Genomic DNA, 23,029 nt, shown 5'->3' with positions numbered 1-23,029 from the left:
TTTTCTCCTGGGAGAATATATTTGTAAACAAGATATCTGACAAGGGGTTAACATAAAAAATATATAAAGAACTCACATGCCTCAACACCCAAAAAGCAAATAACCCAATTAAAAAATGGGCAGAGGAGATGAACAGACACTTCTCCAAAGAAGAAATTCAGATGGCCAACAGGCATATGAAAAGATGCTCCACATCGCTAATCATCAGGGAAATGCAAATTAAAACCACAGTGAGATAACACTTCACACCAGTTAGGATGGCCAACATTGAAAAGACTAGGAACAACAAATGCTGGCAAGGATGTGCAGAAAGGGGAACCCTCCTTCACTGCTGGTGGGAATGTAAATTCCCTCAAAAAACAAAAAATAGAAATACCATTTGACCCAGGAATTCTACTTCTAGGAATTTACCCAAATAAAACAAGTTCTCAGATTCAATAAGACATATGCACTCCTATGTTTATTGCAGCACTATTTACAGTAGCCAAGATATGGAAGCAACCTAAGTGTCCATTAGTAGATGAATGGATAAGAAAATGTACATATATCCAATGGAATATTATTCAGGCCTAAGAAGAAAACAAATCCTACCATTTGCAACAAGATGGATCGAGCTAGAGGGTATTATGCTCAGTGAAATAAGCCAGGCAGATAAAGATAAGTACCAAATGATTTCCCTTATTTGTGGATTATGACAATGAAGCAAAACTGAAGGAGCAAAACAGCAGCAGACTCACAGACTCCAAGAAGGGACTAGCGGTTACCAAAGGGGGGAGGTGGGAGAGGCTGGGTGGGGAGGGAGGGAGAAGGGGATTGAGGGGTATTATGATTGGTACACATGGTGTGTGTGTGAGTCACGGGGAAGACAGTGTAGCACAGAGAAGAGGAGTAGTGACTGTAGCATCTTACTACACTGATGGACAGTGAGTGCAGTGGGGTATGGGGGTGACTCGATGATATGGGTGAATGTAGTAACCACATTGTTTTTCATGTGAAACCTTCATAAGAGTGTATATCAATGATACCTTAATTAAAAAAACTAGAATATATTAAAGATGACATTAAAAAAAAATGAAACTTACCAGCATCCAAATTGAAAATTTTTGGACAGAAGAGAATTTTATTATAATAGTCAACATTGCTTTGTATTTAGTAAATAGCTCAAATGCTATTTGACATATTAGAATATGAAATAATTTTGGCCACATTTTTAATGCCAGCGAGCGTATCTCACTTCCTTGGTACCGAAATAATACAGATATGAGTTAATAATGGGTCAAAGCAAAAACTAAAACAGAGCAAAAAACCTCAAAACTCAAAAGCCCACTACCATTGGGGGTTTAAGTGTTATTCAAACTACAAGAGAATAAAGCGAACAAGATTTGAGTTAGAATTCTAATTAGGAAAATAATTTGACATACCTTTTTAATCATTTTACCAAGTTCAAAATCTGGGCTTCTGCCTATTGAATAATCAGCTTTCACTTCAGAATAGGTATCATTAATTATTGCCAAGAACATGTTCTGGGGAGAAATATTCAAATAATTATTTCAATAAGAATTTAAATGTTAGTGACTATGACAGGTGCTGGGATTTGTATGACTAGGTTTAAATTTTAAAAATTACTCCTGCTCAATAGTAAAGAAATGGCTATGCAGACTACAGTAGAATGGGATATGTGTAGTGTGTGGATATGGGTAAATATGTTTATGGCAAATGAGAAAAACAGAACAAAATGAGTATATGAGCTGATTACTACTCTATATACATTAATGTATCAGTATTATATATCTGAGGAAGTCTTAGAATAATGTAATTATATGTTCATAAAGTTTTTAATTCTGCAAAGCCGTTTTAATATACATTCTTACCAAGGCTGTTCTGACTACTGATGTGCAGGTGTCACAAAGAGTTGTGGAGAGGGTATTCTTACCTCCAGCTTACCTCTCTACATTTCACTGTGGCCCAGGTCTGTCACCCTGAGGACTCCTGGCCACCATCAGGGGATAAGTGCTATGCATGACAAAAGATTTTTTTCATGGGGGACACTAACAGTGCCTGGACTATGAAGGCAAATTTCCTTGATAAAGAGGCCCTGAGCACAGGTGAGAGACCTATCCTGTGGTCTCCTAGAATCACAAAAGTGTGAGTCTTCAGCTGTAAGAGCCAAAAGCCACTGCAATACACGCAGAATATTAATGGTCTAATTCACATCTACTGGTGTGGAATGTCCCAGGCTGGAGAGACCTGTGACATTCAAGTTCTAGTTGTAAAAGATTTAGCCACTCCGGGCACACAATAAACACCCACTTGGTAAACTTGGGATCGCATTCTCCATTTTACAACCTGAAAACATTTAGACACTGGACTAGAGAACCTGGATTACTAGGAATCCACACCGCTCTTAATAAATGTAAAATGTTTGACAGTTAAGCAGTGATGCTGTAATGTCTTCTATAATTGGTAATTTCATTTTTTATTCTAATAAATGTAAGCAAAAAAGGAAACGTCATTCTTACCAGCAGGACAAAGAACACAAAGAAGATGAAAGTGATGAAGTAAATGGGTCCCAAGATACGATTGGCTTGTTGAATACCAGCAAAATTAACATCTCCAAGAACAATTCGAAATTGTGCAAATCTTTGATGGGCAGGAAAAAAATTAGAAAATATTATATCCCTTCATACATATGACAACTGATGGGGTTTACCAATGCGTCTAGGAAAGTAGCTGCATGTGGCAATATATCTCTGGCTTTATTAGTTTTTTAGTTCAGGGGTCTAAAATGTATAGATGTAGCAATTTTCCCTAAAGGCAAGACAAGGTGTACCTCGATAGTTGAATAGTAGTTCAGGAAATGATGGTCTTCAGTTTACTTAACTGAGTGAACTCTGATGTTCACCTATAAGATTTGAACCTTGAGATACCTGCTTACCAACTGGTCTTGGCAGTGGCCTCCTTAGTTCCTATGCTCTTCTAAAACTTAGAATACTTTAACCTTGCCCAATAAATGATTTTCAACTTGTACACTGACCTGAGAGCCCTAAAATTTCTAATATCAATGATGTGTTTAATTTTTGTACCTTTTCTGCTAAAACAAGGATGCCAACAATTTGTCACTTGCTAAGTCTCAAACAAGTACTGGTAATGACCCTCAAATACGACCTTGAGTTTTATTTCATTCTATTCGGTAACTATAAAATCTTGGTTTTGATGTGAAATAGCATTTAAAATATAACATCTTTATTTTATTAATGCTAAAGAGAGAAAATAAATTAAGTTTTTGAATGGGCATAGTAGTAGCAGAGAATTAAGATTTCTTAACTGAAGTCTTATTTTCTCATTATTAATTTGAAATGCATTGCCAGACACACTAGGAATATGTTATAAATTATGTAAATGAGTTTTTTATTTTAGGGGAAGAAATTTTTAATAGTATGTAAATACTTTGCATGATTGGTCAGTCAATTAAAAGGAAGAGTGCTTATTCCTTGCAGCTTTTGCCAATCAATAAAGGGAGCACAGGGCTATCTACAATGAAGGAAGGAAACACATTCAAAGAAATAGGCTTCTTGGAGTCCTAGGACTCAGAGTGATGTGGAATTTTATCCCAGGACCTGAGACATGATTAAATCATATGTGAGGTATTTATCGAACTTCTAATACTGCTTTGTAGTGTTCTTGTACACGAGATAGAGAAATGCTGCATTGAAAGGAGACCAGGGAACAAATCAAACGTATCTTCCTCTCCGGTATAAGAGAATAAGAGGTTCTGCTTTAGTGTTTCTAATTTGATCTTTTATCCTTGAGTTGTGTTTATGTAAGAAAAGATAAGTTAAAGGAACCATTTCTCTTCTCCAGAAATTAACTTGTTATCTAAAGCTTCCATTCGGCCCTCTTTTTTTCTTTTTTTTTAAATCAGGAAAGTGCCCAGATTATCTCTACTCTGTAGTAATAATGTGAATAACAAAAACCTAAGCATTTTACTAAGGGTTATAATCACATTGGAACTAGAGACTCCAAATACAATGCTATTGTTCTCTTCTCCTCTTAATTGGAGTCATTTTTTGTTGTTGTTTTTGGCAAGCTAAAAGGAAAACCAAGACTCCTCAGTATGTGGATTTATACTGAAGGAAAATAGTTTTTTAACTTCTTGGTACCCCTGATAACTTTTTGAGTTCTCTCTTATTGAATTAAAATAGCTAACAAATTATTTATAATAATGTACTATTTGTTGTTAATACGACTTTCTAATGTCTCACTTGGAGGCAGTTGGTTATTTAGCTATTTCAAAGCATCTCTGAATATTTCCTCTATTCCACTCTACTTCTTCTTTAACTCAGGTTAAACATGTATTAGGCCTTCTCATTCATTCCATCTTTTATGTTTTATACCCTTTCCCAACATCTTGTCTGTGCCACATTTTCAGTGATTTTTTTCTGACCTGTTTTTCACTTTACTCACCCTCTCTTCATCTGTTTTATTTGCTGTCAAACCTGTCAACTAGGTTTTTAATCTCGGTGTAATTTTCAGTTCTGGATTCTATTTGATATTTTTTCAAATGTCACTTTTAAACTGTTTTCTAAAGATATTTTATGACTTTTATTTTCCTAAATATAGTGAGTTTTGCATGATTATTCCAATATCTTAAGTCTTTGGTTCTGTTTCTCTTGTTGTATCTGCTGGCTCTTGCTTATGATTTTTTTCTCCTTATATACCAGGTTATCTTTGACTATAAGCAGTAAATTATATTTGAAAAATTACTTGTAGAAGTAATCTGAGGCTTAGGGTGAAGATACCCTTCTCAGTAGAGGTTTTTTGTTTGTGTCTACAGTTGCATGCAGGCATTCTAGCCCGGGACCAACAATCCAAGTCTTAAGACATGAAATTCCCTCAATACCTAGGTGATTAAACCCAGGCTTTAAGTCACTATGACAGAGTCAGCTTTTACTTGAGGCTATAGCACTTCATGTTCCCTGCTGGATGTTTGGAGAGGTTGTAAGACAAGCACCTCCACCTCCACCCTCACCCCCCGACTCTCTAATATGCAGACCCTGAGCTTTTCTTTCTGTCTCTTCCCTGAGAGGTGACCAGAACACAGTTTCTCAACTATTTTTTCTGGATAAGCAAAAACACATTCAGGGTGGAGGATTTGGGGAAGATGAGGAGCTAAGAAGCACTAAGAATATCTCTTCACCTAGACAACATACTAGCAGAATCTATCTGATGTAAGTATTCTGGAACTCTGGAGTCTATTGAAGGCTTGCAACTTCTGGGGGAAGGCTTGGAAGATTTTGGTCAATTTCAGCTTTTAGTGTTAGCAGCAGCTACCCATTTCCCAGTTCCACCCCTCCCCATGGCAGGCAGCTGTGCATGTACTCCTGGAGCAGCCTGCATGCAGTTTATGTGAACCAGGGTGGGCAATAAGGAAGCCGTTCTCCGAGTATCGGGTGTGTGTGTTCTGATTGCTGATTGCTGCTTCTGATCAGATGTACAGGCAGAGGTGAACATGCTCCCCATCTTTGTTATAGGCTCCTTCCCCTCTGGCTGAAATAGTGTTCTTGGGATTAAAGGGCTGGTGCCCTTCCATTCCCCTTCATTTTTCTCTTTTTCCCCATCTGGGGCCCAGACATTAAAGACTAGGACATTCAAAAGCAATAGTGTATCAGAGGAAATTAGAAAGTCATGGTGCAGGAAAGGTTCATGCTCTGAAAAGACCTGAGAAGACCTTAAATGTATACCTCAGGCTGATCCTCAGTATGGAAACAGCATGTAACAATAAAAAAAACAGCAAGCCCTGGGGAAGGGGAAGAGTCTGATTTCCAGGCTTATCACTTTATTACATTGAAGTGTCCAGTTTTCAGCAAAAAAGGTAAGATATACAAAGAAACAGGTACATATAGTCCATTCAAAGGAAAAAAATAAACCAAGAGAAACTCTCCCTGAGAAAGCCCAGATGGCAGACCTACTAAAATAATGACTTTAAAACAAGGGTGTTCAAAGAACTAAAAGAAGACATAGAGAAAGTCAAGAAAATTATGTATGAAAGAAAGGGAAATATCAATAAAAAGAAAACCTAAAATGCAATTCTAGAGCCAAAAGGCACACGAACTGAAATGAAAATTCACTAGAGGGATTCAAAGGTAGATTTGAGCAGGTTGAAGGAAAAAAAATCACTCAACCTGAAGAAAGAACAATTGAAATTACTGTCTGAGGAACAGAAGGAAGAAAGAAGGAAGGAAAGCTAACAGGGCCTAAGGGACCTGAGAGACGCCACCAGGCAGACTAGCATTATCATAAGAACATGAGAAGACGCTCAATATCAATAATCATTAGGGAAATGCAAATCAAAACCACAATGAGATATCACCACACACCCATTAGGATGGCTACTATTAAAAAAAAGCCCAGAAATTAACATGTGTTGACAAGGACGTAGAGAAATTCGACATGCCTGTGCACTGTTAGGGAGAATGTAAAATGGTGCAGGTACTGTGAGAAATGGTATGCACGGTGGTTCCTCAAGGAATTCAAAGTAGGATCACCATGTGATGCAGCAATCCCACCTCTGGCTATATACCAGAAAGAACTGAAAGCAGGTTCTTGAAGGGAGGTTTATACACCTATGTTCATCAAAGCATTATTCATAATAGCGTAATCGTGGGAGTAACCCGAGTGTTCACTGACAGATGGATGGTGGATAAACAAAATGTGGTTCATACATATAATGGGATATCTTAAAAAAGAAATTATGACATATTGTTCAACGTCGATGAAACAAAGACATTTTGTAAGTGAGATAAATCAGTTACAAAAAGACACATGCTGTATGATTCTAGTAGGTACCTAGAATAATTAAAATCAGAGAAAAAAAGTAGAATGGTGGTTTCCAGGTGCCTGGAAGAGTGGGGATTGGAGAGTTCTTGTTTAATGGGTACGGAGTCTTAGTTCTGCAAGAAGAAAAGAGTTCTGGAGGTGAGTGGTGGTGGCGGCTGCACAGCGTGAGTGTGCTTGACGTGACGGAGCTGTCCACTTAGAAGTGGTTACGATGGCGAATTTTATATGTATTTTACCACAATTGAAAAAAAAATTCCTTATCAGCTTAAAAAAAAAAAAAAAGCCTGAAGGGCAGAAGTAGCTTTGGATGCTGGGCTTACTTCTCTGGGTTCCTGTCCTTTGATTTTGGCTCTGTTATTACTCTTTTTTGTTAGTTCTTCAATGCTTTCTGTATTTCATCCAGTTTTTTAAGTTGTCCTGAAGACGAGGTTGACTTGAGAAACCCAGCACTTCCTCACCAGAAGCACAAGCCCCCTGCTAGTCGGAATTCTCTGCCTGTTCATCCTGCGCTTTGTGCTTCCTTTTCTCCCCGCTATCCAGGTAAAGAGAAATTTCAAGTTCTGTAAGTCACTACACTTACAGTCAATGCTCCATACGATTAAGTTTTATTAATGGTAACGTTTGAGTTAAGATCCTAGGAAAGGACCAAGAAGTTGTTGGAACTGCAAACATTTATTCAACGTAAGCTAATTAAGCTTCTTAAATTATAGGTCATTTGAAATTGGAAGGGGCTTTGGGAGTTAGTCCAGTCCCTTAATTTACAGATAATGAAATTAAGGTCGAGAAAAGCTAAGCAGCCGGTGGCAGAATTGTAAAGCAGAATTATAACCTCTTCATTCCTAGTCTACTCTTCTTTCCACTACTGATTTAGTAAAGGGTTATTTTAGAAAATGCTACTAAATTTCATACAATTGGTGTTTCAATTATTTACATGTGGATAGTGAAAAGAGGGCAAACTACGACATTTCTTTAGACCAGAGTTTCTCCAAAACTGAACAAAAGTGTTAGGGACAAATAAGTTTGGGGAATTCTTAACTAAAGAAAGGTTTTGCAGTTTTACTCAGAGTTGTATTTTAATTTCTGCAAATTTCCAAAAGAGTGATGCAAAATTTCCAGACCTAACTTAAGTATAAAGCCATTTCCCTCCAGTCTTAGTGTAGATTCCACAGAACATATTTTGAAAATTGATATTTTAGACTATCATAATTTTCTTATACAAACAGAACTTGCTTAACCTGCCCCCAAAGAAGAGTAAACTTATTTAAATTACTCACTTTAAAGAAAAGCCTGCATACTTTTTAGGGTTTCTACCTAATCAATTCTGTAAGTGTGTTGCCTGCTGACTGCTTTATGCATATTTAAAAATATATAATTTAAAAATACAGTTTGGCCAGATCAGCAAAGAACAATCATGTTGATATCAAGAGAAGAATTCTAGATATGGAACCCTGTAAAGAAAACACTTGATTTCTTTTGCTCAGAGAATAAACACTACAGAGACAGAGGCCAATTTCTATTAGGTAAAATTTTCACTTCCAGTGAAAAGTGGAAAAAATTTTTTTTTCTAACTTGACCTAGTAACACTTAAAAAATGGGTATAAGCATCCATTTGGATCTTTCAATGCTAAACTATTTTGAGTGTGACAGGTATTTAGCCATCAGTGAAATAGTAAACCAAGCTTAAATGTATTAAAGGTTATGTTACTACTTATCATAAGCCTTTCCATGACTTTTTTGGCAGTATATTAGAGAATATTATTACATTTATAAAGCTTACATAGAATTTTGAAAAGTGGAAAAGTCGTCAACTTGTGATCCAAAAACAAGAAATCCTAGCTGGGCATAAGCAAAGAATATTATAAAAAACATGATGGTAAATCCTACTATGTCTTTGATACATCGGGACAAGGTCGATGACAGCTGAGACATTGTCCTATTAAAGTTTATGAATTTGAGTATCTGAAAAAGAACAAAGTTAATTGACATAGAGTAGCAAAGATTATAATTACTCAGAGTAAATTAATTTCAGAAGAAATCTTCAAATTAAAGGAGGTGCTTAACGACAGGGCTGTTGGAGGATTTGCTGGCAATCATTATAAGGCCAACTACTCTTAACATTACTTTATAGTTAAGAAAATCCTCCTTTTCCCATAACTTTATAGTTTTAAGTTCCCATTTTGCTATCAATACAATAAAATGTAACATCTAATCTGTCGTATTTAATATAAATACCTTTATCCATGCAAAGAAGATGGTAATAGCAATTATATTGTTGTAATAAATATGCCAGTGTGCAAGAAAATGGAAGTCTGAATACTTCTCAGTACTTTTTAACATCTGTCCCAGTAAGAGAAAAATTTGTATATTACAGTATGAGTTGAAGAAAATGGCCACGACACACAACTGAGTGGGAAAAGAAGAAGGGTTAAATTAGAGACTATTTCTATCTGTAGGTCTGCAGCCTATGAAGAAACACAGGACAAAGTTCATCAAAAGTTTAACAGAAAGGGAGAGAGAAATGAGACTTACGCTTTTACATAAATGGAAATAAGCCTCACCTTACAGAAGTTTAAGGTAGCATAATTATGATAAAAATAGAAAAATATTGATCACCTGGCCATCCTAATCTATCTGCCTTTTTGAGTCATAAAACACAAATGTATAAAATGATTATATAATTCTGACTAGGCCGTCAGGGTTTCTGCTCCACGTAACTACATAATATCCTAAAGTTTAATATTTTACACCATGTAACAGTATAAGGAAAAATCTTCAGTTACAAAAAACAAAAACAAAACCAAAAAAATACACCCCTTCCAGAGCCCTTTAACAACTCTTCTAGAAGAGGATCTCAGAACCAGGTTCTCTAGGTATCAGAGCTTTAGAACTGTCATAAAAATTTTCCTTTGACTTGCCTTTCCTGAAATACGCAGATAGTTAAACATTTAATGCTTTAATAAATAATACTGGGGATGCGAGAGAGGTTGGTGGCACACTTTCTGTGAGAAACTTTCAACCTGGTTTTGGGAAACCAGGCTTATATACTGGATTGGCTATCACAAAGGGCCAATCGGGGTGAAAAATCAGATTGTATAAACCAGAAATGTTATTCGTTGTTCCTAAGACCAAGTGCTTAACAATTTGTCTGCTCTGCCTGCATCTCTCTGTTTACATTACGTTCTGGAGACCAGAGCTGGCTGGCGGTCTTTGGAATTCCTTTCAGTGAGTTGCCCCTGTCCTAGTGTCCTCCGTGCTCACAGGCTTCCTTCTGGCTGCTCAGTTCTCCTCCCCCTTCAGCATCCAGCCTGGGCTTGTCCTGTGCCTATTCTTTCGAAATACAGTGAGGAGGGAAGCAGATTGAAGCAACACAGAAGAAAGGACCTTGCCTTCTAAAGGACCTAACATTTTAAAGCAGCTTGCTCAGAAAGCTCCTTGATTTTCACCGTGAAGCCCTATAAGGAATACTTTTTTCTGTGAGGGTAGGGAAACCTGGTCACATTAAATAATAATACCTATGGAATTACCTATTCCTCTAAATTTATGCTGGTCCTCCCAAGGACCAAATCAGGAAAAAAAAATAGACTTCCTTTTGGAGGCACACCATTAGTATATACCATAATTTTTTTACATTATGAGTTTAGGATCGATCCTTGCAGCTTCTAAAATAAGTCCCAGATAAATAGAAAATTCTGCTTTTTATACCTCCCTCATTGGTGGGTTCAGATGTAATTCATATATATACATGTGTGTGTATATATATATATATATATACAGTTCATATATATTATGAATATATACTTACCACCAAAAGTAGTAATTCCAGCCAGTTCCAAATACTTTTGAAATAGGCAGACTTAAATTCTTTCATTTTTTTGGCTTCTTGTGTTGTGAAGACAATTAGAAAAATACAAAATGTGATTTCACAGGAAGCAATAAAGTAATCATAGAAGCTAACATATCTGAGGAGCTTTACAGAGTAAAACTGCCATGAAGTAACTATTCCTCCAGTTGCAGGGAATTCTGCCACCAATCTGAAAAAGTAAGTTTGGGAAAGAAACTACATTTTAAGCATTTATATTTCAGTATGTAACTCAATGAAAAATTTCTAATCAGTGATGATGTATACTTTAATGGTAATTAAATGGTTATTTTGTACAAAATACATTTTCTTGGGGTCATAGGTTCAATTTAAAAATTTTCTAGTGGATTTACCTGTTTTTTAATGGCTCCAGTTTTTTTATACTGTAAATATTCATGGTGGTCAAAGACCAATGTAAATAAGAAAGTAAGATGTGGTTTAGTCAGACATTCATTCTATTCTATGCTTACATTGCTTGTTCATAACTGGGCATACCAGTTTATCTCCACAGGAAAATGAGATGATGTACAAGAAAATGCTAACCTATTAGTTATTGTCACTAGTCAGGACTCCCCTCAAAATACATAATGCTTGAATATGTCAAAGGAGGGAAATATATTCTTCCTCTTTAACTTCTAAGATGCTTCTTGCTTCTAAGCGCCAAGATCATATAATCTACTAGAGCAAATGTTTTCCTGCTTTAGTCACTGGCTGCTGAATACAGAATATATGCAAGTGGAAGCATAAAAATTAATTCCAACACGAGTATAAAAAGATTTTGAGGTTGTCCACTGTATTTCTCATGTTCTCCACAACTACAGATAATTAAGAATTGGCAATAATTTAAGCAACAAGCATCTCTGTTATAACGTCACAGTGTAATTATTCCTACCTAAAGATATTAGCAGATGTTGCTAGTACTGCAATAAGGTGCTGCCAAAAAAATAAAAATAAAAACAAAACAACCAGTTAAACAAAAAAGAACTGTTTGTTTCATCTTGCACATAGTAGGTGTGTACAATGTTTGATAAGTGAGCAAAGTGAAAGACACTCAACATTTTGATCTGAAGTGTAGATTAATAAAAAAGGGAAATAACAGCATTTAGTTTAATTTGCCAGATATGTATACTATAAGGAAAATAAGTGGATGACATTAACATAAACAAACAATATGCTTCCATACAACTACTGGTTATATATGCTACTGGTTAAATTTTCAAAATCTGACGTTTCTAAAGAATAGCATTTTATTTTTAATTATTTTTACATTTTTTTTCACAGAATGTCTATTTGTCTAATTTCAGTAACACTTTGTTGTTTAAAGCATATGTCTTTCTATTTTTTTTTATTAAGGTATCATTGATATATAATCATATGCTCAGGTTTCACATGAGCAACATTGTGGTTACTTCATTCCTCCTATTATCAAGACCCCACCACACCCCATTACAGTCACTGTCCATCAGTGTAGTAAGATGCTATAGAGTCTCTACTTGTCTTCTCTGTGCTGTATACTTCCTTCCCTGTGCCCCTGCTATATTGTGTGCTAATCATAATACCCCTTAATCTCCTTATCCCTCCCTTCCCACCCACCCTCCACAACCCCTTTCCCTTTGGTAACCGCTAATTCATTCTTGGGTTCTGTGAGTCTGCTGCTATTTTGTTCTTTCAGTTTTTGCTTTGTTGTTATACTCCACAGATGAGTGAAATCATTTAGTACTTGTCTTTCTCCGCCTGGCTTATTTCACTGAGCATAACACCCTCTAGCTCCATCCATGTTGTTGCAAACGGTAGGATTTGTTTTTTTCTTATGGTCGAATTAATATTCCATTGTGTATATGTACCACATCTTCTTTATCTATTCATCTCTACTGTTGGACAATTAGGTTGCTTCCATATCTTGGCTATTGTAAAAAGTGCTGTGATAAACATAGGGGTGCATATGTTTTTTTGTATCTGTGCTCCTGTTTTCTTAGGGTAAATTCCTAGGAGTGGAATTCTTGGGTCAAATGGTATTTCTATTTTTAGTTTTTTGAGGAGCCTCCATATTGCTTTCCACAATGGTTGAACTAATTTACATTCCCACCAGCAGTGTAGGAGGGTTCCCCTTTCTCCACATCCTCGCCAGTATTTGTTGTTGCTTGTCTTTTGGATATTGGCCATCCTAACTGGCGTGAGGTAATATCTCGTTGTTTTAGTTTGCATTTCCTTGATGATTAGCGGTGTAGAGCATCTATGTGCCTGCTGGACATCTGCATTTCTTCTTTGGAGAAGTGTCTGTTCAGATCCTCTGACCATTTTTTAATTGGGTTATTTGCTTTTTGGGTGTTGAGGTGTGTGAACTCTTTATATATTTTGGATGTCAACCTGTTATCGGATATGTCATTTATGAATATATTCTCCCATACTGTAGGCTGCCTTATTGTTCTAATGATGGTGTCTTTTGCTGTACAGAAGGTTTTTAGTTTGATGTAGTCCTACTTGTTCATTTTTGCTTTAGTTTCCCTTGCCCGAGGAGGTAAGTTCATGAAAAAGTTGCTCATGTTTATATTCAAGAGATTTTTGCCTATGTTTTCTTGTAAGAGTTTTATGGTTTCATGACTTACATTCAGGTCTTTGATCCATTTCAAGTTTACTTTTGTGTATGGAGTTAGACAATGATCCAGTTTCATTCTTTTATATGTAGCTGTCCAGTTTTGCCAACACCAATTGTTGAAGGGCTGTCATTTTCTCACTGTATGTCCATGGCTCCTTTATCATGTATTAATGGACCATATATGTGTGGGTTTATATCTAGGCTCTCTATTCTATTCCATTGATTTATGGGTCTGTTCTTGTGCCAGTACCAAATTGTCTTGATTTCTGTGGCTTTGTAGTAGAGCTTGAATTTGGGGAGCATAGTCTCCCCAACTTTATACTTCCTTCTAAGGATTGTTTTGGCTATTTGGGGTCTTTTGTGGTTCCATATGAATTTTAAAACTATTTGTTCCAGTTCATTGAAGAATGCTATTGGTATTCTGATAGGGATTGCATTGAATCTGTAGATTGCTTTAGGCAGGATGACCATTTTGACAATATTAATTCTTCCTACCCAAGAGCATGGGATGTATTTCCATTTATTAGTGTCCTCTTTAATTTCTCTCAAGAGTGTCTTGTAGTTTTCAGGGTATAGGCTTATCACCTCCTTGGTTAGGTTTATTCGTAGGTATTTTATTCTTTTTGATGAAATTGTGAATGGAATTGTTCTCCTGATTTCTCTTTCTGCTAGTTCATTGTTAGTATATAGAAATGCAACTAATTTCTTTGTATTAATTTTGTATCCTGCAACTTTGCTGAATTCAGATATTAGTTCTAGTAGTTTTGGAGTAAAGAACAGCATTTTAAAAGGTAACAGAATAAGCATAAAAGCTAGAGACAGGATATCTGGACTTAATCTAGTATTACAAGGAGTTCTTCATATGACTTTAATTAAGTTACCCCAATATTTCTATCCTTGTTTAGGACATAGAAATGATTTGTATTCTTCACTTTATCCTGATCAGGAGTACTGGGAAGGGTGAAAGAAAGAAACTAGAAGAAAAGGTATAATATCTATTGGCTGCTTAAGATAATTCATTTGTTTTATTCATTTTTACAAACTTTAAAGGCCATGGTTGTGTTTCACTGTCACTGTTGTACAAGGTAAAAGCCCCAATCAGAGAAAATACCAAGTCCATATTCCATTCAGAGTAAAAATGTAAAACTCATGAGGGAAAAGTGGCTCACTGAGCCTTTGTTTGCCTGTCTAGTGGTCGGTATCCCTGTCCTTCTTTCTAACAGAACCCTGATTGTATCAGGCATCCACCCATTCCACATCATGGAGAGGAAGCCAGGCAATCCCCAGAGGGATCCAATCATGGTAATCCTATTTCCTTTGTCAGTGTTTAATTATAGAACCCACGCATATTACCCAATTAGCATGGTCCAGGATAGGCAGGTGATGTAAGGTAATCAGACAAATGGAAAGAAATTTTTATCTTTGGGTTGGTTCTCTCTCTTTCTGCTCATGAGAGATGTCTCTCATCCTCCTGGGCTCAACAAATGAGCAACAGAAGAGGTGTAAGAGAGCAAATTTTAATATATAAACTCATTTCAATCTTCTGCATGTATCATATCTGCTAACATGCTACTGACCAAAGCAAGTCACGTGGTTGAGCCCAGCATCAAGGGCAGGGGCAGTGTACCCTGCCCTGGGTGGCAGGGCACCAAGTTTACATGGTGAAAATGTGAAGAACTGGGGCCATTTCTGCCTGTCACCACAGGCTCTAATCATTTCTAAGATCCTGGCTACTGTTACCTATTGTTTGAAATTTAAATTGTTCATTCTTGAGACAAAAACTAATAATAAAGAAGCTCATTCTGAAAGGAAATCAACAGACTTGAATGACCCGATTTAGAGGAAGCAATCAGCAAGACTGTTAGATCAGGACTACTGAGAATGGTAAGAAATAAGACTATGTATCCTTAAGTAATACAAAACTAAAATTGTAATTTTCCATGTTCTTTAATGTTCTGAAAAAAATGAGTGAATATGATGTTGCTTTACCCTCTTTTCCATTATTGGCAGAACTACATTATATTTTGAAGCCTGTGACTTTAATCTCATTGCAAATATGCATAAACTGGAAACCCTAATAAAGGCTCTGATGTTTTTTAAATTCAATATACTAATAAAGAAGTTTTGAGCCACTCACCTGATGATGCAAAACAGATTTACATTAGCATTGTATAATGAAAAATCAATAAAAACAACTCTAGTCCCTCTTGTGATCCAGCTGTGCAGTCGAAGGTTAATAAATTTGCTTTTGGTTTCAGATTTTGATCTTGATAAAGTGAAAATATATCCCCCATTTCGATAAACACCAAAAAATCCCCAGTGCCAAGGGTCATTCGCACTAGGAGTAGAGTATTTCCATCTGTTAGATAGAAAAAGAGAGATGAAAAAAAAAAGCCTGGCTGAGAGGTATTCTAAGCATTTAATTAAGCTAACTTTTTCGGTTCAAAAGTAGTAGTATAGTTTGGTTCAAAAAAAGAGTACTAAGTTAAAAAAGTATTATAGTAATTTTGAAGCAAGACAATGAGCTAAGGATTAAGTTAAAAGGATTAAGATTTAATGTTTTATCTTTTACTGCTTACTGTAGGTGATACACTGGACTAGAGTCTATGAGAAAATGGAAAAAAACCATCTATCGCCTCAGGGACCTTAAAATCTAGAAAATAATGACTGCTTTTTTAATTAAAAATGTTGTCTCTATTATCTTAAGAAATCTTTATTCTTTGAACAATTATTCATTCTTTGGACGAGATTATTAAGGGTTTTGATTCAGAACATCCCAGTATGGGAAAAAAAGGTGCTTCATAGTCTGTCTTCTAAAGGTCATATACCACTTATAAATGCGCCCCCCCCATAAAGAACTCTGTTATATAGATATCTTATTTTAATGAAATATCATACATCAAAGTACAATGTGTATAACTAAATTTTGTTTATTGTCTTTCTACTTTTAATTATGGGATATTTTTAAAAAATCAATTTTCTCATTTTAGTTCCTATTCAGTTTCCCCAAAACAGATTTGAACAACTATCCCAAAACACAATGCTTAAAGTCATTTTTTATTAATAATACTATGTCAGTATTATTAACAGTGGGGGAGGGAGAAGTGACACCACTCAGAAAAAATATTCATATTTAATGAAAATTCCATATTCTTATTGAGTGTTTTCCACATGATTGTTAAGCTGAAACAATACTTTTTTTTTTTTTTGTGAGGGCATCTCTCATATTTATTGATCAAATGGTTGTTAACGACAATAAAATTCTGTATAGGGGAGTCAATGCTCAATGCACAATCATTAATCCACCCCAAGCCTAATTTTCGTCAGTCTCCAATCTTCTGAGGCATAACAAACAAGTTCTTACATGGAGAACAAATTCTTACATAGTGAATAAGTTCTTACATGGTGAACAGTACAAGGGCAGCCATCACAGAAACTTTCGGTTTTGCTCATGCATTATGAACTCTAAACAGTCAGTTCAAATATGAATACTCATTTGGTTTTTATACTTGATTTATATGTGGATACCACATTTCTCTCTTTATTATTATTATTTTTAATAAAATGCTGAAGTGGTAGGTAGATACAAGATAAAGGTAGAAAACATAGTTTAGTGTTGTAAGAGAGCAAATGTAGATGATCAGGTGTGTGCCTGTAGACTATGTGTTAATCCAAGTTAGACCAGGGCAATAAAACATCCACGTATGCAGAAGATTTCTCTCAGAACAGGGGGGGTGAGGTTCTAAGCCTCACCTCTCGAAACAATACTTTTTATACCAACCCTCTCCTACTTCCAATTCTTTGCTTTTAATGAATTAATGTTGCAGTTGAGATAGACAAGCACAAATTGATTCTTATTTTGGTTGTTAGGGAATGACAGGTATTACAATCCCAAATCCATAGTCTAATTTTGGTATTTAAATTATTTTTAATTGTTATGATAATTTGAAATATTAGAATATCTAACAGATTAGTCTTGAGATTCCAGTTTAAAAGGTATAATTAAATAATTGATTTGCCTTACAATTTTCACTGAAAGGGAAATAATATATAGTGCTATAATATTTAAGAGTATGTGTCACCATACTTATGAATCTATTAGATTTATGAGAATTATACAAGCACTTTGTTGCCCTCAAGAACACCCAAAAGCTCATACAAAGAAAAAACAAGTCATAAAAACTCATAAAGCAATGATTAATCCTGAGGGTATGGAAGAGATCATTAAAGAAAGGAATGTGATTGTTCATATTTATAAACATTGATTCATGATTAACAAAAATTATGGTATAACTACAGGCTAAGAGGAACAAAGTGTGTGTAGAGGGTGTGGCATAAGAGGGATACACATCAGACATCTTCCATGATAGAGACATTAGATATATGAAATTGTAAAAATCAAGTAACAGCAGTATAAGCACGTTATTTAGAAGCAGGAAGTAAACTTATTTCTATTTAAAAATAGGATAAAATACTAATTCCTATTTATAAATAGGAATATACCAGAAGAAACAACTAAAAGAATTAAAAGAAGCTGCTTTTGAAGTGTGAATTATGTCGGAAAGGATGGGCCTTTGTAACTAGTTGTATCACTTGATAAATACTAAATTTTTAAAAAGACTTATTCTCTGCTCCCTGTGATTTACACAGGAACCTAAAAGCAATGATACCAGCAGCTCCGTGTTAAGGGGTGGGAGCGTCAGTGGCTTTGAACTTTCAGGTTTTCAGTATCAAGTGTAGATATGAGTTGACACCAGCATCAGGCCTCAGCCACTTTGGAGAACAGTGACTATAATGTCTTTGGCAACATCATCAGGCGCAGTGCCTGTAGACCTTAACTGCCCTTTTTTGGTATTGGCAACAGTAGGAGGTGTCACTGAACTAAGCCAGCGTGAGAAAGAAGGACAGCAGCAGAGCACAGCCTCAGACACTTCCTGAGGATCCCAAGAAGCATTTGGGATGTGTGTAACCCTGGCCAGAATCAGAAAAGCTGAGTAACTGCATATTGTAAAAGCAAAAATGGGCACTTTGCCCTGTGTCTGATATGACTTAGCATTTCATATACCATAGTCAGAAAGAAAACACTTTACCTTCTTTGGTAAACAAAAAAAGAACAGGTTCAACGCTTCCTTTTCTTAACTCCGTCCCTGAGCCTTCCTTTGATACTATTATTTAAATAGTGTCCTTACCTGCCAGACCCCTGCTGGTATTATTTAGAAAATACACATATTTTCACAATTACTTAAAGATACAATGGTAAACTGCTAGAAAAAGTTATGTGTAATTTCATCCTACTTACTCAGTATCCTGCTTAAGGCCAAACGCAGACAGGTCTTCATTTGCAGGAGTGTATCTGTCATAACATTCACTCATCAAGGACTTGAAGTATGAATAGACCTTGCAGGTGTTGTTGCGGACTTTTAGTTGACGGACTCTGGGGACTCCTAAAAGTATGTTCTCATAGTAGATACGACTGCTGTTATTTAAATTATATAACTTCTTGTTATTGTACCACGAGTCCCAGTACAGACCTTCCAAAAGGGGTCCTTCCATAAACTTCATATAGAAAGATAAATGTTATGGGAAAAATATTTTCATGTCAAGTGTTTAACAGAATCTACACTCATTATTTATCCTTAAAAGTATCAAAATCAGTGATTTTCAGGATGAGTACGAAAATTATTGAACAAGCACTATTAACATCAGTGGCAATGATAATGGTGGTGGTGATGTTAATGAAGATGGGTAACATTTACTGAGAACATACTATGTATTAGTATGACTAGTACTATGTGCTAGTACTTCGGTACTGCTCTAAGCACTTTAATGGTATTAACTCATTAATTCCATAACCCCTTCCTTACATGAGGAGAATACTGAAAATTGTTCCCCAATACATGATGTAGCCACACATCCTGACTTTACTTCAAAGTTATGACTCTCTTCCTGACAGTTCTGGTAGTGGTGGCTGCTACTCCTGGCTCTGACCTATCTGCTTTTCCTAAGAGGTCCTGAGCCCAGGGTTCATTTTTTTCTTTCCTGCTTTGTCTTCTTTGACATTGGCAATGAAAACCTCAAGATAACACAATAAAAAAGCAGTGTGAGCTCCTTCTTCTTGTCTCAGGGAAAATTCCCTATCATTCTTTCGTATTTCACCTGGCCTAAACCAATGACCTCTAATCGTTTGCCCTCATCTCATCTGTATCCTTTCACTCTGGGGAATTTATCTTGTCTCTTTCGTAAATTTCAAATTCCTAGCATGGCATTCATGATTTGACTTCTGTCCAATTCATAGTTTGGCCTTTTCCATCTCATCTTCTTTATGCCTGTAATGCCAAACATAGCTCCGTATGTAGAATTAATTATAGCATGTATTGTTTATTCTTCCTATTCTTCCATTACTGCTCCTTTAAACGTCAAGTGACTTATCGTCTCTGCAACACCTTTCCTACCTCTTCCTTGTCTGCCCCAATGTTTGTGTCTTGGAATACCAGAAACTGCTGTTCCCTTAATTGCTCTCCTCATAATGTGAACATCTTGCCAAGTTAAGGGTAAAAGAAAAAACAAGTCTGTTTCAATGCTGAAGGGATGATTCTCTTATGTAATTAAAGGCACTATAAAATTATACTTTGTATATGTACTCTTTATCATATATTGTACATTACTGTAACACAGCACAGGGTTGGATACCAAAATCACATATTTCACGTTATGGGCAATTTAAGGAATTTTTACTATACGCAATTATAGACTGAGTTTAGACCCTAACCCCCACACTAGAAGTCCCCTATTTTTCAAATGCAATGATGTTTAAAAAAAAAGTATCTTTTAAAGTTGTAAGAACTCTCATTACACTGAGAACACTTGTTCTCAAAAAACACTGGTTGGTTGATTCTAATAGTTTAAAGAAGTTATATTCATTTTTACTCATTCCTTCAACAAATATGTATCGACTGCCTAATATTAGTGGCAAGCTTTGTTTATGCAATATCTAAAGCTACTTCATCTGCAGTCCATGGTAGCTTACCTTCCAAAAATCAGTTATGCTGCGAATAGACTTAAAGTTGGTTCTTTCATCACCAGGCACAGAAGTGTCCAAAAATAGAGATGACATAACTTTGTTTAAGTAATACATATGTGGGTTTACCATTCCAAAAGTCACTAAAGGGAAGAATTTTTTTTTAAATAGCTTATCAGGATTTAAAATGTACTTAAAATTTGTTCCCAATTTTGTTTTGAAAATTCAATTTAATGTTTTTGTCTAATTATGAAAAGTAATAAAAACTAAAATATAAATGTATAAAATAGGAAGATGTTTCCTGTAATCTCACTGCTAGGCATATATTCTTCAAATTTTTCTATATGCATATACATTTATAGAGAAAATAACTTTTATTTTTACAAAAATGAGATCACATATATACATACTATTCTGAAAATTGGCCTTTTCTCCATATTGAGAATAAATAGTTAAGGCTGTGGACTTTGAATTCAAACAGATAACAGTTTGAGTCCCATCATAAGGCTAGTATCTCTTCATTGCTTTAAGTGAGATAATGCATGTAGGACACTTAAAAGTGTGTTTTGGCACATGGTAAGAATATAAAAAAATATTGCTAGTATTATTTCTCTGTTTCTAGGTATGGGTGAGTAGGTTTTAGAGTTGGGTGTAGACTGTCTTTTTTACTTGCTAGAATCCCCTTAGTTTTTAGAAATGCGTATCTTCAACATCATTCCATGGAACACAAGCCTATGCCATTTTTTAATGTTGAAAATTATTTCACTGTATATACCAAAAAGTTAAATCCTCCATTGACAAAGATTTGTTTTCAACTCTTCCTAATTATAAAAAGGTGTTTTTAAATCCCTGAATAATGGAATTATGAATGATCATTTTTTTATTTTTCCATTCCTCAAATGTTCTGTAATAAGCATTTAAAAATCAGTCTAAGATATCTTAATTTATGATTGGGTATAGTTGTCTTTTTAATCAAGGTCCAATTCACCTTTACCCTTATGACACCAATGTATTAGTTAACTGATATATAACATGTTGGATGCTCTAAAAACAAAATGCTCTTTAATACTGATTAAGTAAATGCTCTTGACCCACAGGTAGACGGAACACAGGTTGAGATGTTCTACCAGTCTTCCTTAAAGATTTTCATGATCCATACCTTCTGTGACTCACTCAGCACTAGCATATTTTACTATTAACTGCACAATAGGCCAGGGAAAGAACAAAGCAGACACTAAGACCAACTTCTTTGGCCTCATTTGTAGTTTGACCTACGAAACTGAGCTAATGTATCTATATGATTCTAAAGGAAATCAAGTTATAAGCGCCAACTCAAGGGAATAATTATATTCAAGACAGAACTGCCAACTGAAGGGAATCATTAATTGAATCAGTGTTGACTATGTAAGCTTTTCATTGCATCTGTGACCTAAAGTTTTGCCCTGTAAGAATTGGAAACAGTGTCAATCTAAATGAATTTAAGATAATGTCTAAAATACGTCACTATTATTTGAGAGGTTTTAGTAGTCCGAAAACCTATGGTTTTATAAATCCATTTGTATTGTTTTTCATCTCTACATAACTTAGTTCAAACAGCATCTTCAGCTACATCTGTGTACTTACATATACATAGGTTTATTAAAAAAATAAAGTAGAGTAACAACTCCTGAATTTCTACTTCCTTTCTGTAATGCAGCTTATGTTTTGGAGTCCCTGTGAGATAAAACAAAAATTTTCCTTATATTATTAATTTATAATGTATATAAATAACAATGGGAAAACATAACCACTTTTAGCTATTACACTGGGTGAAAGAAAGCTCCAGTGGCTTCTGGTTATTTTTTTATTCTTTAAGGAATAATTACTAACATTTTCCCACGGGGGCATGGGGCAGTCATTTTATGGCTGCATACTAATTAATTTTATGACACGGAGGTCTGTCTCCTCACCAATCTCGTCTTAAAATGAAAAAACCACAAAACAAAAACCCCTCATCCTTTCCGCACCCGTCAGTACTGCTCCCTGGGATGACTGACATCTGTTGGTGGGGGAGGTCTCTGCGTGGGAGTCTGTCAAGGTCACGGCTCCCTAAATCCACGAAGGACCTCGGAGACCGGCCCAATGACTCCCATTGTACAGCAAGTTGACAGCGCCAGCTCCAGCCTTGGCCAAGGCGCGAGTGCCAAGGCCCTTCCTTCGGGGCTTCAGTTTTCCCTTCTGTGAAACGGGACCACCGGCCAGACCGCTTCTGCAGGGTAAGGCTTGCGAGGGTTAAACGTACTAGAGGTCATAGAGGTCATATGTCTCACATGAATTGATAAGGGGTTGCAAAGTTTCTTCCAGGGTATTTAGAACTACCAAATAGGCCCTGCCTCACCCACTCCCGAAGATCACCCCTCACCGCCTCGGCGCCACCAGAACGACTCATGCATGGCGGATCTGGACCACGACGCCCCTCGGCTCCCCAGGCCTACCGCGCCTGCGCAATAACTTGGCGGCGCGGGCCGTCCTGCTCATGCGCCTGCGCGAGTCCTCCAGCATCTCAAGGCTCGCCAGCCGCGCTACAAGTTGCAGGCGCGCGTGCGCATCGCGGACCCCTAGCGGGGCTTCGGCGGAGGCGGGGCTGGAGGTCGCGGCGTCGGTCTCCTGCGGAGGGGCGACCGCCCGCACGATTGTGGCTTTGGGCCTGGGGTTAATCATAAAAGTGGTAGTCATTAAT

At 36.2% G+C, this 23,029-nt stretch overlaps 1 protein-coding gene across 1 annotated transcript in view; it reads right to left on the bottom strand.

Annotated features, from left to right (window-relative positions):
• PKD2L2 (polycystin 2 like 2, transient receptor potential cation channel) overlaps positions 1–22,738 on the bottom strand; it is a 44,036-nt gene extending 21,298 nt beyond the window's left edge. Inside the window, exons 1-11 of the mRNA XM_057490533.1 lie at positions 22,688–22,738; positions 22,317–22,398; positions 21,934–22,023; positions 20,320–20,453; positions 18,592–18,848; positions 15,430–15,651; positions 10,640–10,868; positions 9,070–9,240; positions 8,615–8,796; positions 2,520–2,640; positions 1,422–1,523 (exon numbers count right to left, since the gene is read on the bottom strand). Of these exons, the coding sequence (XP_057346516.1) occupies positions 1,422–1,523; positions 2,520–2,640; positions 8,615–8,796; positions 9,070–9,240; positions 10,640–10,868; positions 15,430–15,651; positions 18,592–18,848; positions 20,320–20,453; positions 21,934–22,023; positions 22,317–22,398; positions 22,688–22,738 (1,641 nt within the window). The remainder of the gene's footprint in view (positions 1–1,421; positions 1,524–2,519; positions 2,641–8,614; positions 8,797–9,069; positions 9,241–10,639; positions 10,869–15,429; positions 15,652–18,591; positions 18,849–20,319; positions 20,454–21,933; positions 22,024–22,316; positions 22,399–22,687) is intronic.
• Positions 22,739–23,029: the final 291 nt, after the last annotated feature.

The sequence above is a fragment of the Manis pentadactyla genome, chromosome 13, assembly GCF_030020395.1.
Source record: "Manis pentadactyla isolate mManPen7 chromosome 13, mManPen7.hap1, whole genome shotgun sequence".
NCBI lineage: Eukaryota > Metazoa > Chordata > Mammalia > Pholidota > Manidae > Manis > Manis pentadactyla.
Note: the sequence above shows the minus strand (reverse complement) of the source record. Positions and strands in the feature narration are given on the sequence as shown.